We start from the raw sequence: 21,283 nt of genomic DNA on the forward strand, positions 1-21,283 counted from the left end.
TGACTAGCAGCATACTGAATGTTTTTAAGCAGCTAACTTATGTATACTAAACAAATTTGGTTTGGCTGCAGCTAGAGCTGCCCTGTGGAAATTCTCAACATACATTTGTTTGATTGAGCTGTCATTTTCAGTTGATCTGCTGATGATCTGTGTCACTTTGTTTAAATGTCCTGGTGTGGGTTTTTTTTTCTTTTTATTTAATACAGTGCAAAACCAGTCTGCTTTCTGTGATGGATTAAATTGAGGTGAAATTTGAGAGTTACTCCTGTTTTCGATTTCTGTGCCCTGAGACAGGTGGGCTGGAATGACAAAGAACTTCACACACAAACACATTAAAACCAAAATGGAGTGGATGCCCTTATGATTTAAAACATCCGTAGATGTGTCAACTACCAAATGCTCCTGTTCAAAGTAGTTGCTGGGATTTGCACTTTAAACAATAAAAGGTATTTATTTGGTGTATCCCACTCAGCCAAAAATACCGGCACAAAACGGGTGCTGAGCAATTTTTCTCCTCCAAAATTCCCTGTGCATGTATAAGTTCTGGAGTTTTGGCCTCTGGTGAGAGAACTCAAGGTTAACCCCAAGATGAAGTCCCTGGTGGGCAGCAGGGAATGGAAATGGGCTCTCCAGCATACTTGGGACTCTGTCAGCCCAGTCTGGGAACTGGGCAGCATCTCTGGTGTTCTCAGGCCTGGACATATCCTTTCTGCAGGCACTTTCTAAGAGACCAAAGCTCCAAAAGGACCACAGCACTTGGTCCAGGTGGTTTGGGTTTTGGAAAGTGTTGCTCAAGCTTTGGGCTATTGGTTGTGCTCCCTCAAGGTTGGTACATGTGAGATTCTGGTGGTTCAACTCGTTTTGGAGGGGAGTGGTGTTGGCTTCAACAGGGAAAAGTGGGCGTTGTAGCACAAGGGGGAGCACAGCACGTGGGAGACGAATTCTAGAGCCAGGCTATCCTGGTGCTTAGTCCCTGACCTGCCCTCCTCCAGCTGACCCATCCAGAGTCTAGAGCCCTCACTAAAATGCAGCTTTCCCTGTACCCAACATGGACTTTTAGTGCAAGATTTCAGTCTTCACTTTAGAGCTCTTCAGAGGCTCACTTTGCTCATCTCCAGCTTTTCCCATGTGGATCTGTACATGAACTGCCAACTGCAGAGCAGCTGGACTGCAGCTTTGTGGGGAAGGACCAAGGGATGCCAAGTGCAGACAATCTGACTGTTTTCTAAACGTGCCACTGATCGGGTTTGTGACCGTGGGTCTGTTGAGTTCACCCACATGGCTGCAGTTGGGGAGATGGAGTTATGGTTGTGCACAGAGTGCTCTTTCAACACATTCTTGTGACAACACTTGGATTTTTTTTTTTCCCTCCACATGTTTGAAGTTATGCATGGCCCTACCTAAGTTGCTGAACTGAGGTTCACAGGAGTGTGGAGAAGGTCAGCTAAACACCAGTTTGATGCTTGCTTTGAAAAGCGCTCTAGGAAGAGCTGCTTTCCTTTGACTTCAGTTTCTACTGAGCTTAGCAGGGAAGGCTTAAAATGCAATTTGTTTCCTCTTCCTCACTCTGGAAATGTCTTCTGTGAGCAGTAATCACATCCCTGATGCATGAACAAGTGCAGTCCATGTTGCTCCTGCTCTGCTCTTCTTTCCCGGTAGAGACACTGATGCTACACTGAAGGGTATCTGAAAAATGATCTTTTTCATAACCACTTACGGTTTTGTGAAGCATAACAGTGTAGCTTAAAAATTTCTGAGCATTTTTGGCTTTATTTTCGACAAAAGGAATTTGAGTCGTTCTCAGAAAAAAATTGAGAAAAGCCACATTATTTTCCTGACATAAAAAAGCCCGATCTTCTCAAGCCATTTTTGCTCAAGGACTTCTATGATTTAGGATGTGTCTCTGTGTTTATATATAATATTATATTACATATACATGTTGTATATATACATCCTCGTCATTATAAACAGTACTTAAATCCATGTCTGTAAACATAAATAGATAGTTAAGTAGTCTCTATAACAGAAGATTAGTCCATAGTGACATAATAAGTAGAATTAAAGTATATAACAGCCGCATGTTAGTTTGAGCTTGTAGGGTCCTGTGAGATCCTTTGGGATGGAGAGCACTGTCTGGGCCAAGGTCTCTAATGGCGTGGCATCCAATTACACGAAGGCTGAATTTACTCCATTAAGAACTATGTATTTATTTAAGCTGTCATATATCAGCCTGCACGTGAAAACAATAGAGCTTGTGAAGATTGCCAGTTTGGGGGGAAAAAAAAAGGAAAAAAAGATTATTTTTCAGATTTCCTTCCAAGTTATTGGGATGAACCAGAAGCTTTCAGAGTGCTGATTTATTGCCCTCCGTTAGCAGCTCCCCAGGACCCCTCTGGTTCTCCAAGATCAACATCTTCATAGAAAGCGATACAAGGTGTATGGAACAAAGAGGGGAATAAATTACATTAGCAGTTAACTTTCTTTACAGTTAATATATATTAATAAATATCTACAAAACATTTGAGGCTTTGACCAGGAAGCCATGTAAAATAAACTGTATTCCTACTCTTCTTTTTTTTTTTTTTTTTAAAGTCAGACTAGATCTAACTGATGTTAACTGTTTCACAGCGGGGGTCTCGTTCTGGTTTCACACTGGTGTCACTGTTGATTTTGGAAGGGGGATGTGATCAGAATGAGGACTGTCATTCCTGCTGCCTTGCAACAGGCTACTGGTGCTATGAGAACACTTGGCATTTCCATACTGTCCTGCTTTGCATCTTCAAAGCACTGGGGAGAGATGAGCTATTCACCATGGAGCTCATCTGAGGCAAATGAGATAATATGATCCCATGGAAGAAATGGGAAACCCAAGAGGGAATGGGAGAATTTGTTACTGGATATGTTTGCAAAAGCAACTGAGCATGCAGTGTCAGAGCTACTCGCTCCCAGTATAAGCAAAGACTCTGGTTTGATAGACCAGGGAGGCGAGAGCCCAGGAGGTCCTTCCTGTTAGTCCTGTGTGTGCTGAAATACCTTCTTGATCTTTTTCTGAGTAGTTGCTCTTCAAAAACTCTGGTCTTTGCTGGCTAAAAACTCCCCAGTGGTTTCTGTGTCTGTGATATCTCTGTCTGTGGAGCTTTGGCCCGTGTGGAGGTCTCCAAACTTGTGAGACGAGGGCACCATGGGCAGTCGGGCTCTTGGTCCTCAAGAGCTGCAGTGGAACTTTTCTCTGTGAGTACAGCAATGCAGATGGATGTGATAAATTTTGCTCTTTTCCCTCCAAAGAACAGGGAAAAGGGGTGAACAGAGGTGTTACTCTGTGTCCAAGTGAAGGGAGTAACAAAGGACTTTTGGCTGAGGTTGAAAATATGTGTTAAAGAGGGAACAGACACCTCCCAGCATCAGCTGCGGACCACCAGCATGGGAGAGAGGCAGAAGTGGAAAGCTCTTAGATAGTGTTGAAAACCTCCAAGCAGTCAACCACAGAGAAAACACCCTTCAGAGACGTGCTGGGTAAAAATACAGCCAGACAAACACTCTTGGAGGAGTTTCTAAATTGCATGAGGAACAATTTTATAGGAAAAGAGGTGACAACATCCTGGATTTGCCAAATTTCTGCAAACACTTTTCCTTTTAAAATGAGTCTCCTGACTGCTCAGCAAACCTCTCAAAGCTGTAATATTTGGGGTTTGGATTTTTTTTTCTCTAACTTCTCTGAATGTTTTCTTTTTCCATGATTTTTTTGGTAATAACATGGAGAAGAAAATGAAACAGTTCTAAGAAGAGTGGGAAGGGAAAGAAATGGGAAGGTGGAGAGGAAATGAAGGATTTTCAGGGGAGAGCTAACTTCTGTTTTTTGAGAACCTTCCCATAGCAGAGGATACAGACAGGGCACAGGGAGGGATCTATGGCCACTGGCAGTTCAGCATCATTCATGGGCTGAAGCACATGAAGCCTGTGGTGACTGAGGACCTGGGCCCTTGTTTTACCCCTGTATGGATGTCTTGATTGCAAAAAGCCTGATGTTTCCCCTTGTCCTCTTATACGAAGGCCAAGAAAAATAATTGCTACAGATCGTTGTAGCTCATCACACTCATGTATGCCACGATTTCCAGAAAAAATAAACTATCTTAGAAAGGTAACACAGAATTTCAGTGTACTTAAAGGGTGTAGTTTCCTTTTGCCTCTGTCCTTGTTTGAAGTCATACTGCCATGGGCTCTGCTGTAGGGCAGCAAGTAGCTTTTTCCCCGTTGTGCTTGGATACCTGCAGTAAATGCTGTCAGTTCTGTGGACAAACCTCATCTGCATCACCGCTGAAATGATTGTTTCAGTAAACTCACTGGCAAAAGTCCCACTGACTTTAAGATACCCCATAAATCCCAAGTTTGCTGGGACAGACCAGCCTCCTGAAATGTGGCAGGAAACACAAATATATTTTATTGACCATAAATATTTTGTTGAGATTAAAAATTAGTTAGTGCTTATTTAAAATGTATGGCTGGGACAGGTAGAATTTCATTTGTCAGAATAAACTGTGGAAGTGTTTGGAGGAATGGGCAGTCTCTGGAGGAAGTTGATGGAGATAATGTAGGTAAATCTGGTTCAAATGCTCTTTTTCCTGGAAAAATGAAACAAAAAACTCTTGCAATCTGAAAACATGTATGTTTTGTTGAATGACATACCAATGAGAAGAACTTGTCAAAGTGTGCCAGCCAAGGACCTGGGTGTCCTGGAGACAAACAGAAACAAATTGTCATCCAAGTTTTGGAATAATCCCACCCCAAACAATGCTGTCATGCAGGAATAAAATTGTTCCCTCATATGGTGAAATAAAACAGTCCTACAGAGCTTTTTGTAAAAAAAAAAAAAAAAAAAGTGACTTTAGTCAACCAAACTGGTTGGATATAAACATAACCTGATGCCCTAGAATGATGCAGAATCCACCCACACACCTGACATGAAGGATAGTTGCTCTTAAGATTCATGATTTTCCAATCAGCTAAGTATGTCCCGTGTGTTACTGGGTGACCTTCTCTTGAAAAGTCACTTGCAGGAAAAATTGTGGCCTTGTATCTCCTCAGAAACAAATGCTGGGAACCAGTCTTGCCAGACCTTGAGTTTCTGAAGTGGACAGTATTGTAGGATTAATTATCCGATACTTTTCCTGATTAGTGTATTTGTTATGAGTACTTCTGTTAGTGCTTCAAGGACTTAACTACAGTGTATCACAGTGTCACTCGAGTATAATTAATACTCTCTCACTGTAATTGCATAATTAAAAAGCTGTCTGGCTGCTGGTGCAGAACTCTCTGCTCTGTGGCAGCTCAGTTTTCCAGAGGCAGCTCCCCAAAAGTCCATCCCTCCCTGAAATACTTGGATATAGCACATAAACAGGTACGTTATTGGTACCCTGCTGTGTCCACCAGGCCTTCTCTGATAATCCCTCACCTCTTGTTCTTTCATCCCCAGCCTTTTGGGGTTGTCCTCTGTAGGGCCAGAAGTTGGACTCTGATCGTTGTGGGTCCCTTCTAACTTAGGATATTCTGAGCTGCCTTCTCCTGGCTGGTCCGTGTCCTGTACTCTTCCCAGGTGGAGTGCAGGCCCTTTGGGATTCAGGCAATGCAGGTCCCCTCCTTGATGGTTTCCCCAGGGCCTTTTTGCCCTGATGGTGTGGCTGTACCAAGACTATACATGAGAGGGGATGGGGTCGCTGAACAATCACTACTTCATTCTCTTTTAGCTATTGGTGCTTAGAGTGAGAATTGCTCAGCTTCCCAAAGCAGATGGATAGGTGTTTATAGGCTAGTGCTGAAATGGCTGCTGGCAGGAAGGGGTTAAATTCCTTTTTATTCATAATGTGCTTTTGAAACAAAACTTCATGACCTGGCTTTTTTTCCCCCCCTTTCGTTTTTTTTTTTTTTTTTTTCAAGTGATTACACTTTCCTGCATTATAAGGGAGTGAATGCATTTGCGTCTCAGGACCGTACTCTACCAGATACTGACATGTTCAACATCTCCTGTGGCTTACCAAACACATCAGGGATGTGGACCTCCCTCTGTTTTCTCATTATGCCAAATAATGAAATGTGGAAATAATTCTAATCCTTTCTTCTGGTTGTGCTGTACCTCTGAAAATATGATAAACTCAATCCAATTAAAAGTCATTACCTCTACAAGGCTCAGTCTCTATCTATAACCTTTGTTTTATAATTCACTCTGTTATCTGTCTTCATTATAATTTGGTAGAATGGTCATCTTTTATTACTGCTTTCTGTTGGAAAGAGGCATGTGATTTCCAGGGCTACTTTGTGACATATCTCAGTTTAAAACAGTAAAGGTCTACTAATGAGTAAAAAGAAGTTCAGTTACACTGATTTATTACACTGAGATAAAGTTTCATTTGTGTTGATTATAATACTGTAAGTTTAAGTAAATGTTCTTATTTTAAAATGTTTTTTTGCCGTAATAGTTTTTCACTGTTGCAGGGACTGCTAAAGTGCATTACCTTTTTTGTCTTACCCCAGCCGATACAGATTTAGTTAATTTTGTTCCTAGTTAGTATTTTCTCTTTATAAGTGGCTGATCTCTCTAATTCACGTTTAACCTTCCTGTCCTTAGTTTTGTCCTGAGCATGTTGGCTTCTTGTGCCATGTCACTGTGAGAATATGTCATGCTTACCATTATGGCAATTGAACAACGAACAAAAGCTGGTTCCTCTAATCCATTTTCCTCCTTTAGCAGTGACCAGTACCCAGGGCTCAAAATTTCAAAGTAGATTTTTTTTTTTCTTCTTTTTCCTTGGGTCTACTCCATATAGAGAGTCGTGAAGGGCATTAGTGAGTATGTGTTAGCTGCTGCAGCTCCCTTCAGTTGAAATATTTTACTAAGATACAAATTTAAGCTATTAGTTAGAGTTTTAGCAGGCTTTGGGCTGCCTCCCAGCTGCTGTGGATCTCTCTAGGCTCCTTGCTAGCTGCAGATCTGGCTCTCAGTATATCAAATCCTACAGCTGGCATTTCCCTCTTCTCTTACCCCCCACTCCGTGTAACCCAGGAAAGGTTTTGAAAGTCAAATATATATATTTATTCCATTGAGGAAACTTTATCAACCAGCACCAAAGTTTATTGGCACTAGCTAGTGATATAATGGGTAGTTTAAACCCTGCTAACTGCGAATAATTTTTCAGCGGTGTTTATGATTGCAGTAGACTCTAACAGACCAGAAGTACAGATAACATAAATATTTCTACCAGAGATGATTGTACTGGAGCTATAAATAAAATTAGACTTAACTTGTAAATAAATTCAGTGCGTGCCAGCCAACATTTATAATCCTTTGTTGCTGCATGTAGTACAGTAATTTATATGGAAAGTGCACAGGAACACAAGCAGCCAAATTTTGCTTTCCAGTTGTGCAGGTGCAACTTCCCCCGACATCAAGGAGAGCAGCTCCTGTGCAAATGAAAGTAGAATTTGACCCGTAGTGTCTCAGTGCTGGACCCTAATTAAAAGCCAGCGTCTGGTCCACATCAGATGCTTTTGACTGTGTTACTCAATTAGACATGAATGACACTAGACAGAGCACCAAACGCTACTACTTATTGTAGGGCCTGATGGTGAGAATTGCCAGAGACGACGGGCAGGTCCTTACACAGTTACTATATTATAAATTTGCTGGTCTAATACCAACACTTGGCAACGCTGAAGTTATCCTCTCCTAAAGACCTGATGCTCTTGAGTGTGTTCAGCTTCTTTTCTCACTTGCCTGTGGACAGATTTCTCTCAAGTGCTCGCTGCTCATCCTACCATTGGGAGCTCACTTTGCTCCCAGTCTGAGCCGTCTGTTTCAGAGTTCTTTTCTGCAGACACTGTAATTTAGGAAGCAAAAGCTGCTTCCCGTGCAAGGAAGGTTTTTAATTTGTCTTGTGCATTATCTGCCCTGTTGTTACTGATGTGTGTCTTGTTATGAGCTCAGACAGAAGCCACCAGCAGCCTGGAGCCCTTTGCCCGGGGCGCTCCAGTGGTGTCCCCAGCTGAGCTCCCTTTGTGTTTCATGTAGATTCTGCTGCCCATGGTGCAGCACCGCAGGAAGTTGGTGATTTGGGTACTTCGGGCCCAAAGCTGTGCTCAGGCCGCCTCGAGCTGCCTTTTTCTCCTGCCTTTGTCTGCGCAGCTTTTCCTACAACTCCCTCTTCTGCCGGCACGCAGAAGGGTTTGCTCCTCGCGGCTCAGCACTGAGGTGTGGGAGGCAAATGCCCTCTGTGATCAGCAGTGTCACGAGCACGAAGGGAAGGCTGAAATCTGGGCACCGCATTTTCCTCTAATTTTGTCACATTAGTGTCAATCTGAGGAAATTCAAGTAACTTTGGCAAAGTCCAGGGCAGACACTGATCTCGTTTATTCCTTGGTGGAAGTCTAAAATAATTAATTTAGATTTAAGAGCTGTGTAAGAGAAATCAGAATCTGGCCTTTGGGGCCACCACAAGGGTGCTTTGGTCCCCCTTGCTCTCACTGCGTGGTCCATGAGCGTGGTTTTCAGGGCTGGACCTTTTGAGTATGTTCAGGGCAGCTTTGGTTTTCTCATACTTGTGTTAGGGTCAAGTAACACAAATATGCAAAATCCCCATGTGTTTGAAGGCTAATGATTGTGAAAGTATTTTTCCTTTGTAATTGAAGTAATGATTCAGAACAGCTTCAAGTGCTGTGTTTATCTCTAAAAGTGCTTTTAATCTCTTTTGTTGTACAATGGAACTTGCTATTTGTAAAACAGTGTTTCTGTCCCATGCTTTATGATTTTTACCTAACTGGGAATTACTAGCTCTAGTCTGTTTAGAATCTAATCTCACTTGATTAGGTCTGTCTGATGCTTTTGACAATGGGGTCCTGCCTGGGGCCCCCAGACTGCGTTACAACACAAATAATAATAAATAATTGTCACTAGGTCCAGCTCCACAGAACAGTTCTGTGAATAGGGAGCGGCACAAACCAGTCTCAGGTACGTTAACTGATAAAGTGTTCAAGTAGAGTAATGTAGCTCTTGGCTAGAGTCCCTCCTGTGCCTGGAGATAGTAACCCAATCTCTGCACGTTTCTAAAGCTAAGGATCCTTCTCTGCTTCTCCTCTGGCCCCCTCTGAGTCATGACCACCTGGTGTGGACTGTCAGGTGGCTCCCATTTCCTTCACCACTGGCTGTGTGTTCCTTTTGGAGCTAATGGGTTTTCTTCTCTTAATTTTCTGCTTTTCTTGACCTCCCGTGTTCTAGACTGATGTGGATATATTTTGTAATCAATCAGTCTCTGCCTGTAACAGGTTTTTTTTCCTTTAATACTTGTTCAAACAGAAATTCAGATAAAGGTGTCCATTTGTATGCAACAGGAAATGCCTGTCTCCTTCCAGATATCCATGCAAATACTCCAGGCTGATTTCCTCTGCACTGAATAGTAATGCTAGGTCAAACAAATGTAAATTCTCGCTGGTCTCTTTCAAGGATCTGATTCAGGACTTTGTGACACATTCAGGTACACCCTTACCTTAGACAGGAGAAAGGGATTAATTCACCTGATCCTACTATGCTCCCTAAAGCCCTCATTAATGCATCCTCCCCGACGGCTTGTATCAGGGATGATCAATAAAGCTCGTGGAGCTCAAAGCTCCTGACGTGTGATGGAATTCTCCCATCAAATAGTTAGTTCTCCTGGTGTCTAATCTTTGGGACTAGGGGTCATCTTTCTCACCTTTGAGAAGTTGCAGGCATGAAACTGTGTGTCTCTTCTCATTGCAAAGAGCCACTTCCACATTTATCTCAGCTCTTACTTTATCCTGCTCAGAAGGTGATGGCATTCTGAAGTAGGCTCTCTAGATGCCTTTGCTTTCAGCCTACCTCTTTCATCTGGAGTAATCAGCCATCCAGTTTATGATTAAGTCACTGGTGGCCACGTGGATGAATCCAAGTGCAGAGAACTGGATTTCACAGAATCACTGAATATCCCAAGTTGGAGGCACCCACAAGGATCATCAAGTCCAACTCCTGGCCATGCACAGGATGATCCCCAGGAGTCACACCATGTGCCTGAGAGTGTCATCCAAATGCTCCTTGAACTCTGTCAGCCTTGGTGCTGTGACCACTTCTCTGGGTAGCCTATTTCAGTGTCCAAACATCCTTTGAGTGAAGAATCCTTTACTAATATCCAACCTAAACCTCCTCTGACACAGCTTCAGGCCATTCCCCAGGTCCTGTAACTGGTCACCACAGAGAAGAGATTAGTGTTTGCCCCTCCTTAAGTGCTAGAGTGTTTATCAGTCAATAGTCACTTTGGGAATGTATATCCTCAGGCACAATTTGCTTGAAGAAAGAGTGGGTGGTCTGTATGGATGTGTTTCTGTTTGTTATGGGTGGTTTGACTCTGCAGATCTGGGTGTAGACTTGATCCTTGGAGGACTTTGTGTGAAGTCTGAGTTTAAGACTGCCCTGAAACACTGATAAATGTAACAGTCTAGCATGTCTGCTCAACGTGAGATGCCATCATGTGGCATTTCAGCTGCACGAAGTCACAGTCTCACTGAGCATGTGGCCCAGTGTGCTCTGACAGCAGCACGTCTTTGCCTCACTCGCAGCCACAGCCAGGGGAAAGTGGTTTGGGTTGTGTTCAGCAACCTCTGCCTCTCTGTCATTAGTGCCTCTCACCTAATTGCTCTTGGAGAGGAATAGCATGCTGAAACTGCTAAGAAACATCCTGGTGGAAGGAAGTCCTCTCCTCTTCCCAGCCATGCACAGGAGGCCTCTCAGACTCAGTGACCCCAGACCCCACAGTTACAGAGGTGGCTTTGGCACTTTGCTCTTCCATCCTCATCAGGCACCTCCCCAGCACATGGCCATGTGGACTCTTTCCTGCTGGCATGCAAGGTTTTGCCAAAAGTGCAAACCCAGGTGTCCACCCTGGTCTTTTAGTAGCAATTAACCTTTCCTCCTGGGTTTCCTTTGAAGCTTGCTCATGTTTTTATTGTAAAGTAGCAGTGAAGAACTTTATGGAGACTAACATCTAAGCTTCCACACTACCTAATCTCATCTCTTCCCTTATCAGGGGCCTCATTTCTTATTTCATCCTGTTTCTAGTGGGGATAATTTTTGGAATTTAAAGAAGCCATCTTGAATTTCAAAACTGCAGAGCTGTCTATGTGAATGATTTGCAGTTCACTGTGAAAATGATGCTTATCAGCAAAGTCCCTGGGTTTAATCCTAACTTTACAAAGGTTTTCTATCAGTCAATATCCTATGATTTTGCTGGAAGTCCCTCTGATCCATGTGGGTGTAAATTTTAAGTGGAAAAGTCACACACCCTTTGAAAATTAGGCCCAGAGCCTTGGTTCATGTACATTGATTTTAATGTAGCTCCTTATATCATTAATTTCACAAATATGTCTTAGTGGTCTTCCCATCTCTTGCTCAGTCATAATTCAACTCTGTGTTTATTTTGAGGTTTAAAATTTTTTTTTTCTAGAATACATTGCTATTTCAGACAAAGTCTATTTCAGTAATCTGTTCTACCCACACTGTTAGAGCTTTGGGGCATACAGGCCTATTATATTTTCCAGAGCTTTCAAGCTGAAAGCCAGTGTTTAACGACGACATCGGGTGTGGCTGCTGGAAATCAAAGGAGGCACAATAGACCCAGCAAACGGACTTGTCTCCCTGCCAGGCTTCCAGAGGCCAATTTATCAGCTGCAGGTTTGACCCTATATGGCTAAAAGCGAGCGTAGCCAGAATGACTGAGATAAGTATAACCGAGGCCTTTGAGTCTGAGAAAGAGAAATTAAACTGGACTGTCCCCGGGGGAGAAGAAACATCTGTAAAGCTGTGCTTGCTAAATGTTTAAGGCTTGGCTTGTGCTGGCTCGTGGGCAGGCGCTGCTGGCAAGTGGGGCTAAGGAAGGTGCCTTTGGGAAAGGCACAGAGCAGGTCATTGCTTGCTGTGACTTAATTTGTTTGGCTGAGGTTTTCTCTGTTATTTGGTGGAGGAGAGTTGACTGTGGGACACAAGGAGAACCTTGGTTTTATGGGACACTGCTCGGTGGGACAGGGAAAATCACAGTGACTGTGTGAGATAAGCTTTTTAAGGAGTTTGAGTGTCAGGCACCCAGCTGTCATGGAAAATCAGTGGAATTTAGATGGCTGAAGATTTTATCCCCCAGACCCCCCTTCCAGTGAGCCATGTGCTTATCATCATCCAGATCACTTTCCTTGAGCGATTTCTCTTCCTGCACCCCATGTGTATACATGGATTGGAGTTTTTTTATCCCTGTTTCAAAAACAGCTGAAGTCTTTTAGGCAGGACTGCAATCTAAACAGCTGGGGGAAGACATCTGAATAGGAGCGAGCCTGCCCTGGCTGGACACAACATTGCTGCCAGCATGTGAAGTCAGGGACCACATGGGAGTTTTGGGGGTGCTCAGGAGGTGTGGATGAACCTCTGTCATCCATCCCACCACGGTGGAGCAGAGCTGTGTTTGGGGGCAGCAGCAGTGCCATGATGTAAGAGATGGCTCCTAGTGTGGTTGTCTCAGAGCAGAGCGAAGTGAGTGGTGGCATCCAGGTGGAGCTGTGTCTCTATCCTTTCCATGTCATTTTTCCTCTTCCTTGAAGTCCAGGATGAGTGTTGCTGTGGGCAGGAAAGCGTGGCAATGGGCTCATAAGTGGTAGGCACAGAGTAAGCTCTCTGCACTGGTTCTTTGATGAGCCCTTGAGCATCTTTGCCAAACTCTGCACCACTGCACTACGATAGGATGGCAGGATATGGCAAGATTTCTGCACCATAAGCAATGGAAAATCCCTCTGTGTGTCCTTCTCAGCTAAATAGTGGAGTCAGTCATGATTTTCTAGTTCTCAGAGTGCCAGGTATTAGAAAAGTGACAAACTAATCAATATTGGGTTCAATTCTTAAAGTGCAGGCAGAGTCTGCCAAACCAGAGGCCGAGGGAATGGGTAGCTGAACTTTCTTGTGACATGTATGAGGTCATAGCCAGTGCCACATAAAAGAAAGAAAAACAGTTCATGGCTGTGAATAAATTGCTCACAGATGAAGAATCCAGTTTGCCAGTCCTGTGATGGGAGCAATCTATTCCAATGATTTGTTATGTCCCAGTGTTTGTCTTAGGCAGTACCAGAAGCATGAAAGTACAGATATAAAACCGTGAGATAATATGTAACAAAGATGTGAGAGACAATGGGCTATGACCAGTTTCCAGTGGAAAAGGCATACGGTGCTAATCTACCATGGATAGTTTCTTAAATGAGCAAGAAATTGAAAGAACATTTTAAAAGTTTCCTGTTTCTTCACTGAAACATAGTCGTTCTGAGTGCCAAGCCCAGCGTAACGCTTTAATTTCTGGGCCAACTATATTATGCAAATCTCCTCATGCTCAGGTCTTAAATACCCGATCTCTCAGTTTCAGTCCTTGGAGAAAAGTATTCTCACCTCCTATTTAGGTTTGAATTAAGTGGAATGAGTTCTTGTGTGTATAAAAAGCCAATAACATTAATAAAGTTAAATGAATGTAAATAATTAAGAAGTTTTCTTGGTTAGTTGGTCTTTTTGCTCCTTTTGCATGTGTTATTGGGCTGAGCACTGTGTTGCTGGTACAGCTAAAGCCTTTGCTGAAGTAACTCAGTTTTTTTACTAAAAGGAATTTACAATCAGTCTTACATTTTGTGCTGTCAAAAACAGTGAGTTTTTCTTTTTTTAATTTTTGTTTGCTGGCTAAGCCCCAGAGATGAAGGTTTTTTTATTGTGTTTTGGATCTACTCCAGGTTTTTTTTCAACTGTAAGAGGAGAAGGTTCATGTTCTCTATAAGGTGCTGCTTGGATCCTGATCTTATTTTAGACCATTGCATTTCTTGGAGGTCAGTGGTAAGACACTGATTTACATCAGCTGAAGCTCTTGCCAGGAGTTGTGTGGTAGGCTGGATCCTTTCCTCCAAAGACTAATTGGAGGCCATCAAACTTAATTTTGGCTACTTTAGGTTCAATCTGTCTCTCTGAAAGACCAGTAAAGCTTTCCTGCTTTTCACTTCTCTTAGATTTCAGTTGTAACATGCAATGCTGGCTTTCAATTGTGATTTCAAAGCATGTGCGACGCGAAGCGCCGTATCCGGACCGGGCTGGACAATGGGTGTGCCTGCCTATACATCTGTATGTAATTCCCTCGCTTGGGCTCAGTGATGCAAACCACTTTTGATGTCAGGAATATTGAGAAACCCTGTGTACCCCCAGGCCTACACTAGAGAAAAGGCTCATGTCCTTCCAGGGTGAGGCTCTGCTGCAGGATTCATGATTGATGAAGGTGCCGCCCGCCTACCAAACCGTCCTCTCCGTTTTGTGTGCGCGGGCTGAAATGGTTTCGTATGCAAAATCTGTCAGGATATTTCAAATCCTACTGTTTGGCTTTCTTTTCCAGGTGATGAATGTTTGTATGAGAGCTTTCCTGAACTTCCCTTGGAGGAAGCGCCAGAAGCTGATGGAGAGCCTGCAAATATTCAGTGTCCAACATCCATCAGCATCCAAGAGCCGTCTTCTCCAGCAACCTCCAGCGAAGCTTTCACGCCAAAGGAGAGCTCTCCTTACAAGGCTCCAATATACATTCCCGATGACATTCCCATTCCTTCAGAGTTTGAGCTCCGAGAATCCAACATTCCTGGAGCAGGATTAGGGATATGGACCAAAAGGAAGATTGAAGCAGGGGAAAAATTTGGCCCTTTTGTAGGAGAGCAGCGGCCACACCTCAAAGATCCCAGTTACGGTTGGGAGGTAAGATGCTGAACTCTCTTTTGTTCTGTTGAGTTCTTGTGTGTCTATAAACATTATTATTTGCAGAATTTGTGTCTGATCCTGCAGCAGCCACAGCATATTTGTGTGTACCAACTGCTTTGTGGCCTTTTGGGGCTTTCTGCATGGAGACAAGTGTCAACTGAAAGAGGAAAAAAGGAATTAATATTGCTCTTCATGCATGAAATCTGTCTGGTTGGATGTTGGGAAGTGATGCGTTGTTGGAACATTTCTGTACCGTTTTTAGTCTATTCTCGAATAGTCCTGCAGTATGTTTGTGGGTGAGGGATTTGCAAAAGTCATTGCACTTTAGGTTTGAAAAGAAACTGGGTGCTGCTTTCAGGGCATCATTTTCACTTTCTGTCAATGATGATTAGAATAACCCTAAAATGCAGTGTTGTGTGGCTAAATTGAAGGACCTTGTGCTGCTTGGGGACCTCAAAAGCTGGGGGGTCGATCCTGCTTCCATTTAACTTAATGGGAATTTTGCCATTCACTTGAAGTGTGTTTGGATGCTGGTGTTAGACCCAGCACACTGGAGGATGATGTGATTCATGTTACTTCTGCAGACACTCTGGGAAATGTTGTTTTTTCTGGGGGAGCTCAGGGACTCCTTTGGCAAGTAATGGGGTTGGCTTCTGCTTTCCCTGCCTTTGGGGACAGCATGTTTTCCTCGCTGCGATATCACTGTGGATCTGGCTGAGCTGCTGGTCCATGGTCAGGTCAGGGACTTAAACATCATGTGGTGTATGTTGCTGTTGTGTTATGAGGTAACAAATGTTCTTGCGTGGTTTTATTCATGGTTTTAACAATGTGCTGTAGGAACAGAGCTTAATCTCAGTTTTCCATCTGTACGTTTCCTTTGGTTTCTGATAAGGGGAGCAGTGCAGAGTTTGCATGGCTCTCCAGGGGCACGGCTGACCTCTGGAGAGATGGGAGTTCATTTTCCCAGGAAAAATGGAGTTCTGCGGTGGAGCAGAGCCTTGCAGATATGGCGGAAATGGAGGTTTGATTTGCTCTTAACTGTCTATAAACACTCAGTGAGTTCATTCCCAACTTTCCATCCAGTTGTTTAAACTCTTGTGAGACCTGTGACAATATGACAGAATAGTGTCAAGAGAAATTATAGACTTGGCAGCACTCTATCGAGTTAACAGACTCTGATGCAATATAATTGCTAGTGAGAAATCTTTATTATTTGAAAAAGGCACCAGGAAACCATAAAATCTGACCTTTAACCACACCACAATTAAGTTCAGATATTGATAATAGAAGCTGAAGCAAAACTGTTGAGATATGGCTGTACCTGCAGGTTTAACATATTCCAAAATTAGGGTATTTTGGACTGGACCCTCAAGTGTTGTAGTGCAGGATAACCCCACTAAAACTGAGGGAAACCCATCTTGATTTTCACATACTCAGATGTGGATAATATGCTACGATACTACTCATTTTCCTGCTTGAAATATTTAGGATATTGGAGCCTAAGTTATCCAGACAAGAAATTAATATCTTGATAGTGCTGGAAGCCCAGCTGGCAGACTGAATCCCTTTCAAGCTGCAGAACTTGTGCCATTTGAATAGTGTTATATATTTGGGACAGCTGGGGGAAGCTATTGAAAAGCTTTTGGAGCAAAATCACACAAAATCAACAGTCAGGTCCCTCTGCAATTTTGTCACTCACTCAGCATTCTGTGGTGCCCAGGGGAGCTTGAAACAGAATATTTTTCCAACAAGTGGGTTTAAATATCTTTATTGTAGCTGAAGGGAAACAAAGAAATGTTGGTTACCAGAGCTTACACAGTGAGTAAAATGGCACATGGTGGTTAGGGCTAAAGGGTGGATGAGAGGGAGCTGGTAGTTCTGGAGAAGACTTTCCTGATGCCCATTCCTGCCCAGATGCTCATTATCACACTCCTCTGGAATCCACTACTTTCTTGGGCTTGTGCCTTGGAGTATAAAAGGGGGAAAGAAGCTGTTACTGGTGTGTGGAGTGAGGCAGTACTAAAGGCAGTGTGGGATGGTGAGGGGAAAGGTGTCATTTATTGAGGTTTAAGTATGGTCTTGGAAATTTAAGCTTTTCTGGGGGTCTTGTTTTCTGCTTAAAAGGGCACTCTTGGAAAACAGGGCATTTGTCCAGCCAGGTGCCAGTAAGTCAGCTGACAAACGAGAATTCATTCTGCTGTTGCTGATATCAAGGTGAAATTTCATTGTTGATCTTCAGTGGAGGAAGGATGCAACCAAAATGTCTGTATGGCACTGACTGTGGGTTTAAGTGACTTTGTGGTACAAGAGGTTTTAAAATCTTTCTTTCCACAATGATACTTACTTGATGAATGAATTGCACTGATGTAGATTCTGTCACAGTATTCTCTTATGTTTGATTACATATAATTCCTAGAATAGTTCATGGTGCTGTAGAGGTCAGCTGTGTCTGGAGGCTTCAAAAATTGAGGTGTCCCAACCTGCTCACACTGGTCCAACAGGCCAAAGAAGGTGTTTTGCTATGTTCTGGCTTACTCCTTTCTTCATCTTGTATGTGAGGTGCTCCAAGAAATACATAGTGGGGTTGCAGCATTGCTAATGCTTGTGTACTTATTTAATTCTCCTGAGTAGACTCCCCTGTGGCTGCAGAGAGAATGATTAAGTTATTGGAAAAATCAATCTTTCCATTTTATCTGAGTTTAAGGTGAAAAGCTGAATGTACAATGCTGTTTGGCTTTCAGAGATGGTGAAGGAAGGCTCTCTTTTTGAGAAAATATTAACGTAAACATAGTAATATAGCTTTGGAAGAAAAGCTGAGCATCTTCCTCAGGCTTTTTCTGATGCTGCCTATATTATTGATTTTACTATGAAGTATTTGCTCTTTTTTTTTGCAGTTGTTTAGGATTGCTGGGCAGCGTAGAGTCTTACACTAGAAAATTTTAAACTAAAATCCTACTTGCACATTGGAGGGAAGAGTTTACAGCCACACACATATTTGGACGTAACTGCATTTTTGGAAAGGACATTTTTATTCTCTTGCAAAGGTTGTCATAGTTTTGGGTATTTCCAGCTGTGGAATACTTGACTTCCAGTTTCTCTGACTGATATCCATCTGAGTTGATACTGGGATTAGCCTGTAGTGCTTGAGAGAGAAGTGGAAGCCATAGGACTGGTGCTGTTAAATTTTGCAGCCCAGGCAGTTGATGATAAAGAAAAATTTGCTGCAGAAGGCTGAGGAATTTCATGGAGCCTGTTCCTATGTTCTCCTGTAGCAAGTCTCCCTGTGGCATCGATGCACAGTTTTGCCAGAGCAAGCCCGAGAAAACAATGTCTATTGTGTCCATTTATACAGTTCAGCCATAAAACATGCTCTGGGACAAAGAGAATTTGTTGTGATATAGTTGTGCTTGGGTCATGATTAGAGTGCTGTAGATCGGTTTAAATGAAAAGCCATAAATTTGAATTTTATCTCATTTTGCGGGCCTGGAGCTGAGCATTATCTAATCAGGTATTGGTTAACTAAAGTACAAATCGAACAGGGGGTCACCGGACAGGGGGAAAGGTCGAGCTTTTTTGCAGTTTGTCACGGAGGTTTTAGTATTTGCCGGCAGCCCGAACATCCGAGGGGGTCGGGAGGCTGTTGCTCGGTGGTTGTTTGAAAAGGGAAAATTGACTGCTGCCTAATCAACAAAGAAAACAAGCTTTTAAGGGATGGCAGTAATTTTTATTTTTTTTTTTTTAAACAAAAGCAAGGGAACGCAAATTTAGTTGATTTCATCATGGTTCATGCCCTGCTATGAAAAACAACTGGGAGAGTGTTTCAAAGCAAGCCCTTGGCTGGGTCACCAAAGCTCAGGCACCTTCCTTCGACCGGCACCTTCCGGAGGACGTAGAGCATCCAAATTCAGGTCTCTCACTGCTATTGCAAAGTCTCTCATTCATAAGAACAAATTCTTCCCAGCTCTTTTTATCCTAAACTTTTATTTCTTTACTAGGAGGGCAAAACCAGGAGCAATAAACTCTTATAAATCAAACCTGTCACAGAAGTAAAAAAATATTTTAGAGCTTTATAAAGCAGCATATAATCTGTTTATAGAGCAGAGTTTATTTTCCTGTCATGCCAGTGAGGCTGAAAAACAACTCATATTTGGTAGCGTATGCTTGAGCTGATGCTATGACTTCTAAATGGAAATTAGGAGGCCATTTGGCTATTTATTTATGTCTCCTCTAACATTTTTGATGTGAGTCCTTGGAGAAAATGGCACAGCTTCCTAAAAATTGTTCTGGAGTACAGGCTTTCCCCTAGTTTGTAGGGACTGGAATAGTTACAATTTGAAGCTTTAATTCTGCACTCTTTGGCTTTATTTTGGCAGCTCTAAAAATTAGATTTAGGTTTATCTGAGATTCTGGGGTCTGAGAGATGTACCATCTCTCTCTGAAAATTAATTAATAAGTTACAAAATGTAAAGGTTTTTAGAGATGAAATCTAATTTATGTGCTCCCAAATCTGAGTTGTAGCACCTAAACCAATAGCTTGGTTTTCTTAGCATCCGAAAACTTCTAATCAATGGGAGTTATCAGCTGATTCTTTATGTATAGATGATAGCCCTGATTTTTGGGTCCTCCTTTGGAAAAATAGATGTCAGAATGTCAAAAGCAGAATATTTTTTAATTTATTTTTTAAAATATAAACACGGCAAAAAGTATCATCTAAATAACTTCATATAGGATTCACACATCTTAAAAATGAGTTAGGCTGTTCTCATTAAACAATGACAGTGCTGAGGGAAATGACTCCCTTGTAGTCAGTGAAATCACTCAGGGAGAGAACAGTAGATAATGTCTTTTTCAAAAAGGAAAAATAAAAGGAACAAAGACTTCATCACTTCTGAATATTTTCTTTGGGATATGGAGTGTGTCCTAGTGTTAAATAAAAAAACCCTTTATTTTCTGCTGTTGTCTGACACTTTCACACTGCCCTGACTTTTACAGACCAAATCCTGGCTTTTTCTTGAGTTGTTTTGAACAGTATTAATGTGCAAAACAGCTCCACACTTGACCAGGTGGTTAGAAAGCAGGGAAGTATAATACAGATTCCTTGCCTGTGTTTTCTTCTTGCATATGAACCTCAGCAGTATAGAGACTCCAGGGATTTTTGCAAAATTATTATTGAAGCTAAAGCAGGAATAAGGATGTGGACTATTCTGTTATTTGGAATTAAAAAGGAATGATTTGTTTTATAGTGGGAGGTGGGGCTGCTTTTTGATCAATACAAGACCAACCCAGTTTTGCAGAGAGTGTGTTCTCCCCCAGATCAACAGATCATCCCCTTCTGGCAGCTGCAGGTGGGGGTGACATCCTTACCTCGTCTTCAGCAAATAGGTGATGTTTTATCCCATTTGGAGCTCAGCTTTGCAAGGCATAGAGCGCTCTGGCTGAGATCCAATAAAGCACTTAGGCATGGGCTTATCATCAACAGGATTACCCAGGTGTTTGAGTTAAGCACGTGCTTAGCTGCTGTGTTAAGCTCTCAGTGAGGGACACAGTGTTCAGTGCACATAGGATGGAGTTCATACTGTATATCTTGCCTGGGGTGAGTGTGCACGAGGGTACTCCAGACAGCCCCTCCAAAGCTGTGTACAAAAAGGACATTTCTTATGGTGCTGTGAGTGTTACCAGCCTGAATTCTTCTGTTGTTTGCATCTGGGTCTTGTGGTGAGGCTGTGACTGAGTCAGACACTGCTGCAGCAGCAATGGGAGGCCTGTAGAAGGGCAGACAGATGCTTTGTGAGCAGAGCTTCGGTCCAAGAGTCCATTTCAGCTCTGCACCCCAACCAGCCCCTGCCTGTTATCACCAGCTTTCTCCCCGCTTGGAGAACAGACACTTTATCATTGCAAATGAGCAAACATCAGGTCCTTGAATAGCAAGGTATGAGCAGGTGGACTTGTCATTCAGTTCAAATTAAATATTTTGACGGCAAAGGAAAGCTGTTGGTCCTTTGGGTTGTTCCATGTGGATGGAAAGGGTTAGCACAGGGGGATCATGCAGCATTAGCCCACTGTTCTCTTTCCTCAGCTATTCTTTACTTCCACTCTTCAGTTCTCCTAATTCTTTGATTAACGTGATTAAGCAGACTCTTGCATCATGAGGTTGGTGGGATTTGATGCTCTGGTTTTTTTGGACAAAGACCACAACCCTCCTTTGCTAAGGCAAACCTGCTGCTAGTTGGAAGGGAAGCACGAACAAGATCTGCAGAGCTCCCTCTTCAGCTGCCTGGGTGAACTATTCTCAGAAAACAATCAAAACAGTATCACACAAGGTAGCTGAGAGGCTGTAGTGGTTGCCAGCCCTCTGTCCTGAGCCATCTCTAGCACTGGGGCTCCTGCTCATGGGGCTGAGCCAACCCAAAGTCTACGTGGCAACAGCTTCAGGAAGAGGCTTTTGTCTAAAGCAGGAGATTGAGCAGGTGTTGGTGTGGC

At 42.9% G+C, this 21,283-nt stretch overlaps 1 protein-coding gene across 1 annotated transcript; it reads left to right on the top strand.

Moving 5' to 3' along the window:
- Positions 1-14,121: 14,121 nt before the first annotated feature.
- Positions 14,122-14,800, top strand: LOC108503615 (MDS1 and EVI1 complex locus protein MDS1-like; the record flags this gene model as incomplete). Its single annotated transcript, XM_017827719.1, has 2 exons — positions 14,122-14,185; positions 14,451-14,800. Coding segments are annotated over exons 1-2 (414 nt in total), but the record flags the coding sequence as incomplete, so codon positions are not given.
- Between the last annotated feature and the right edge of the window lie 6,483 nt (positions 14,801-21,283).

This window comes from Lepidothrix coronata, unplaced genomic scaffold (genome assembly GCF_001604755.1).
Source record: "Lepidothrix coronata isolate B3197 unplaced genomic scaffold, Lepidothrix_coronata-1.0 Scaffold142, whole genome shotgun sequence".
In the NCBI taxonomy this organism is placed as follows: domain Eukaryota; kingdom Metazoa; phylum Chordata; class Aves; order Passeriformes; family Pipridae; genus Lepidothrix; species Lepidothrix coronata.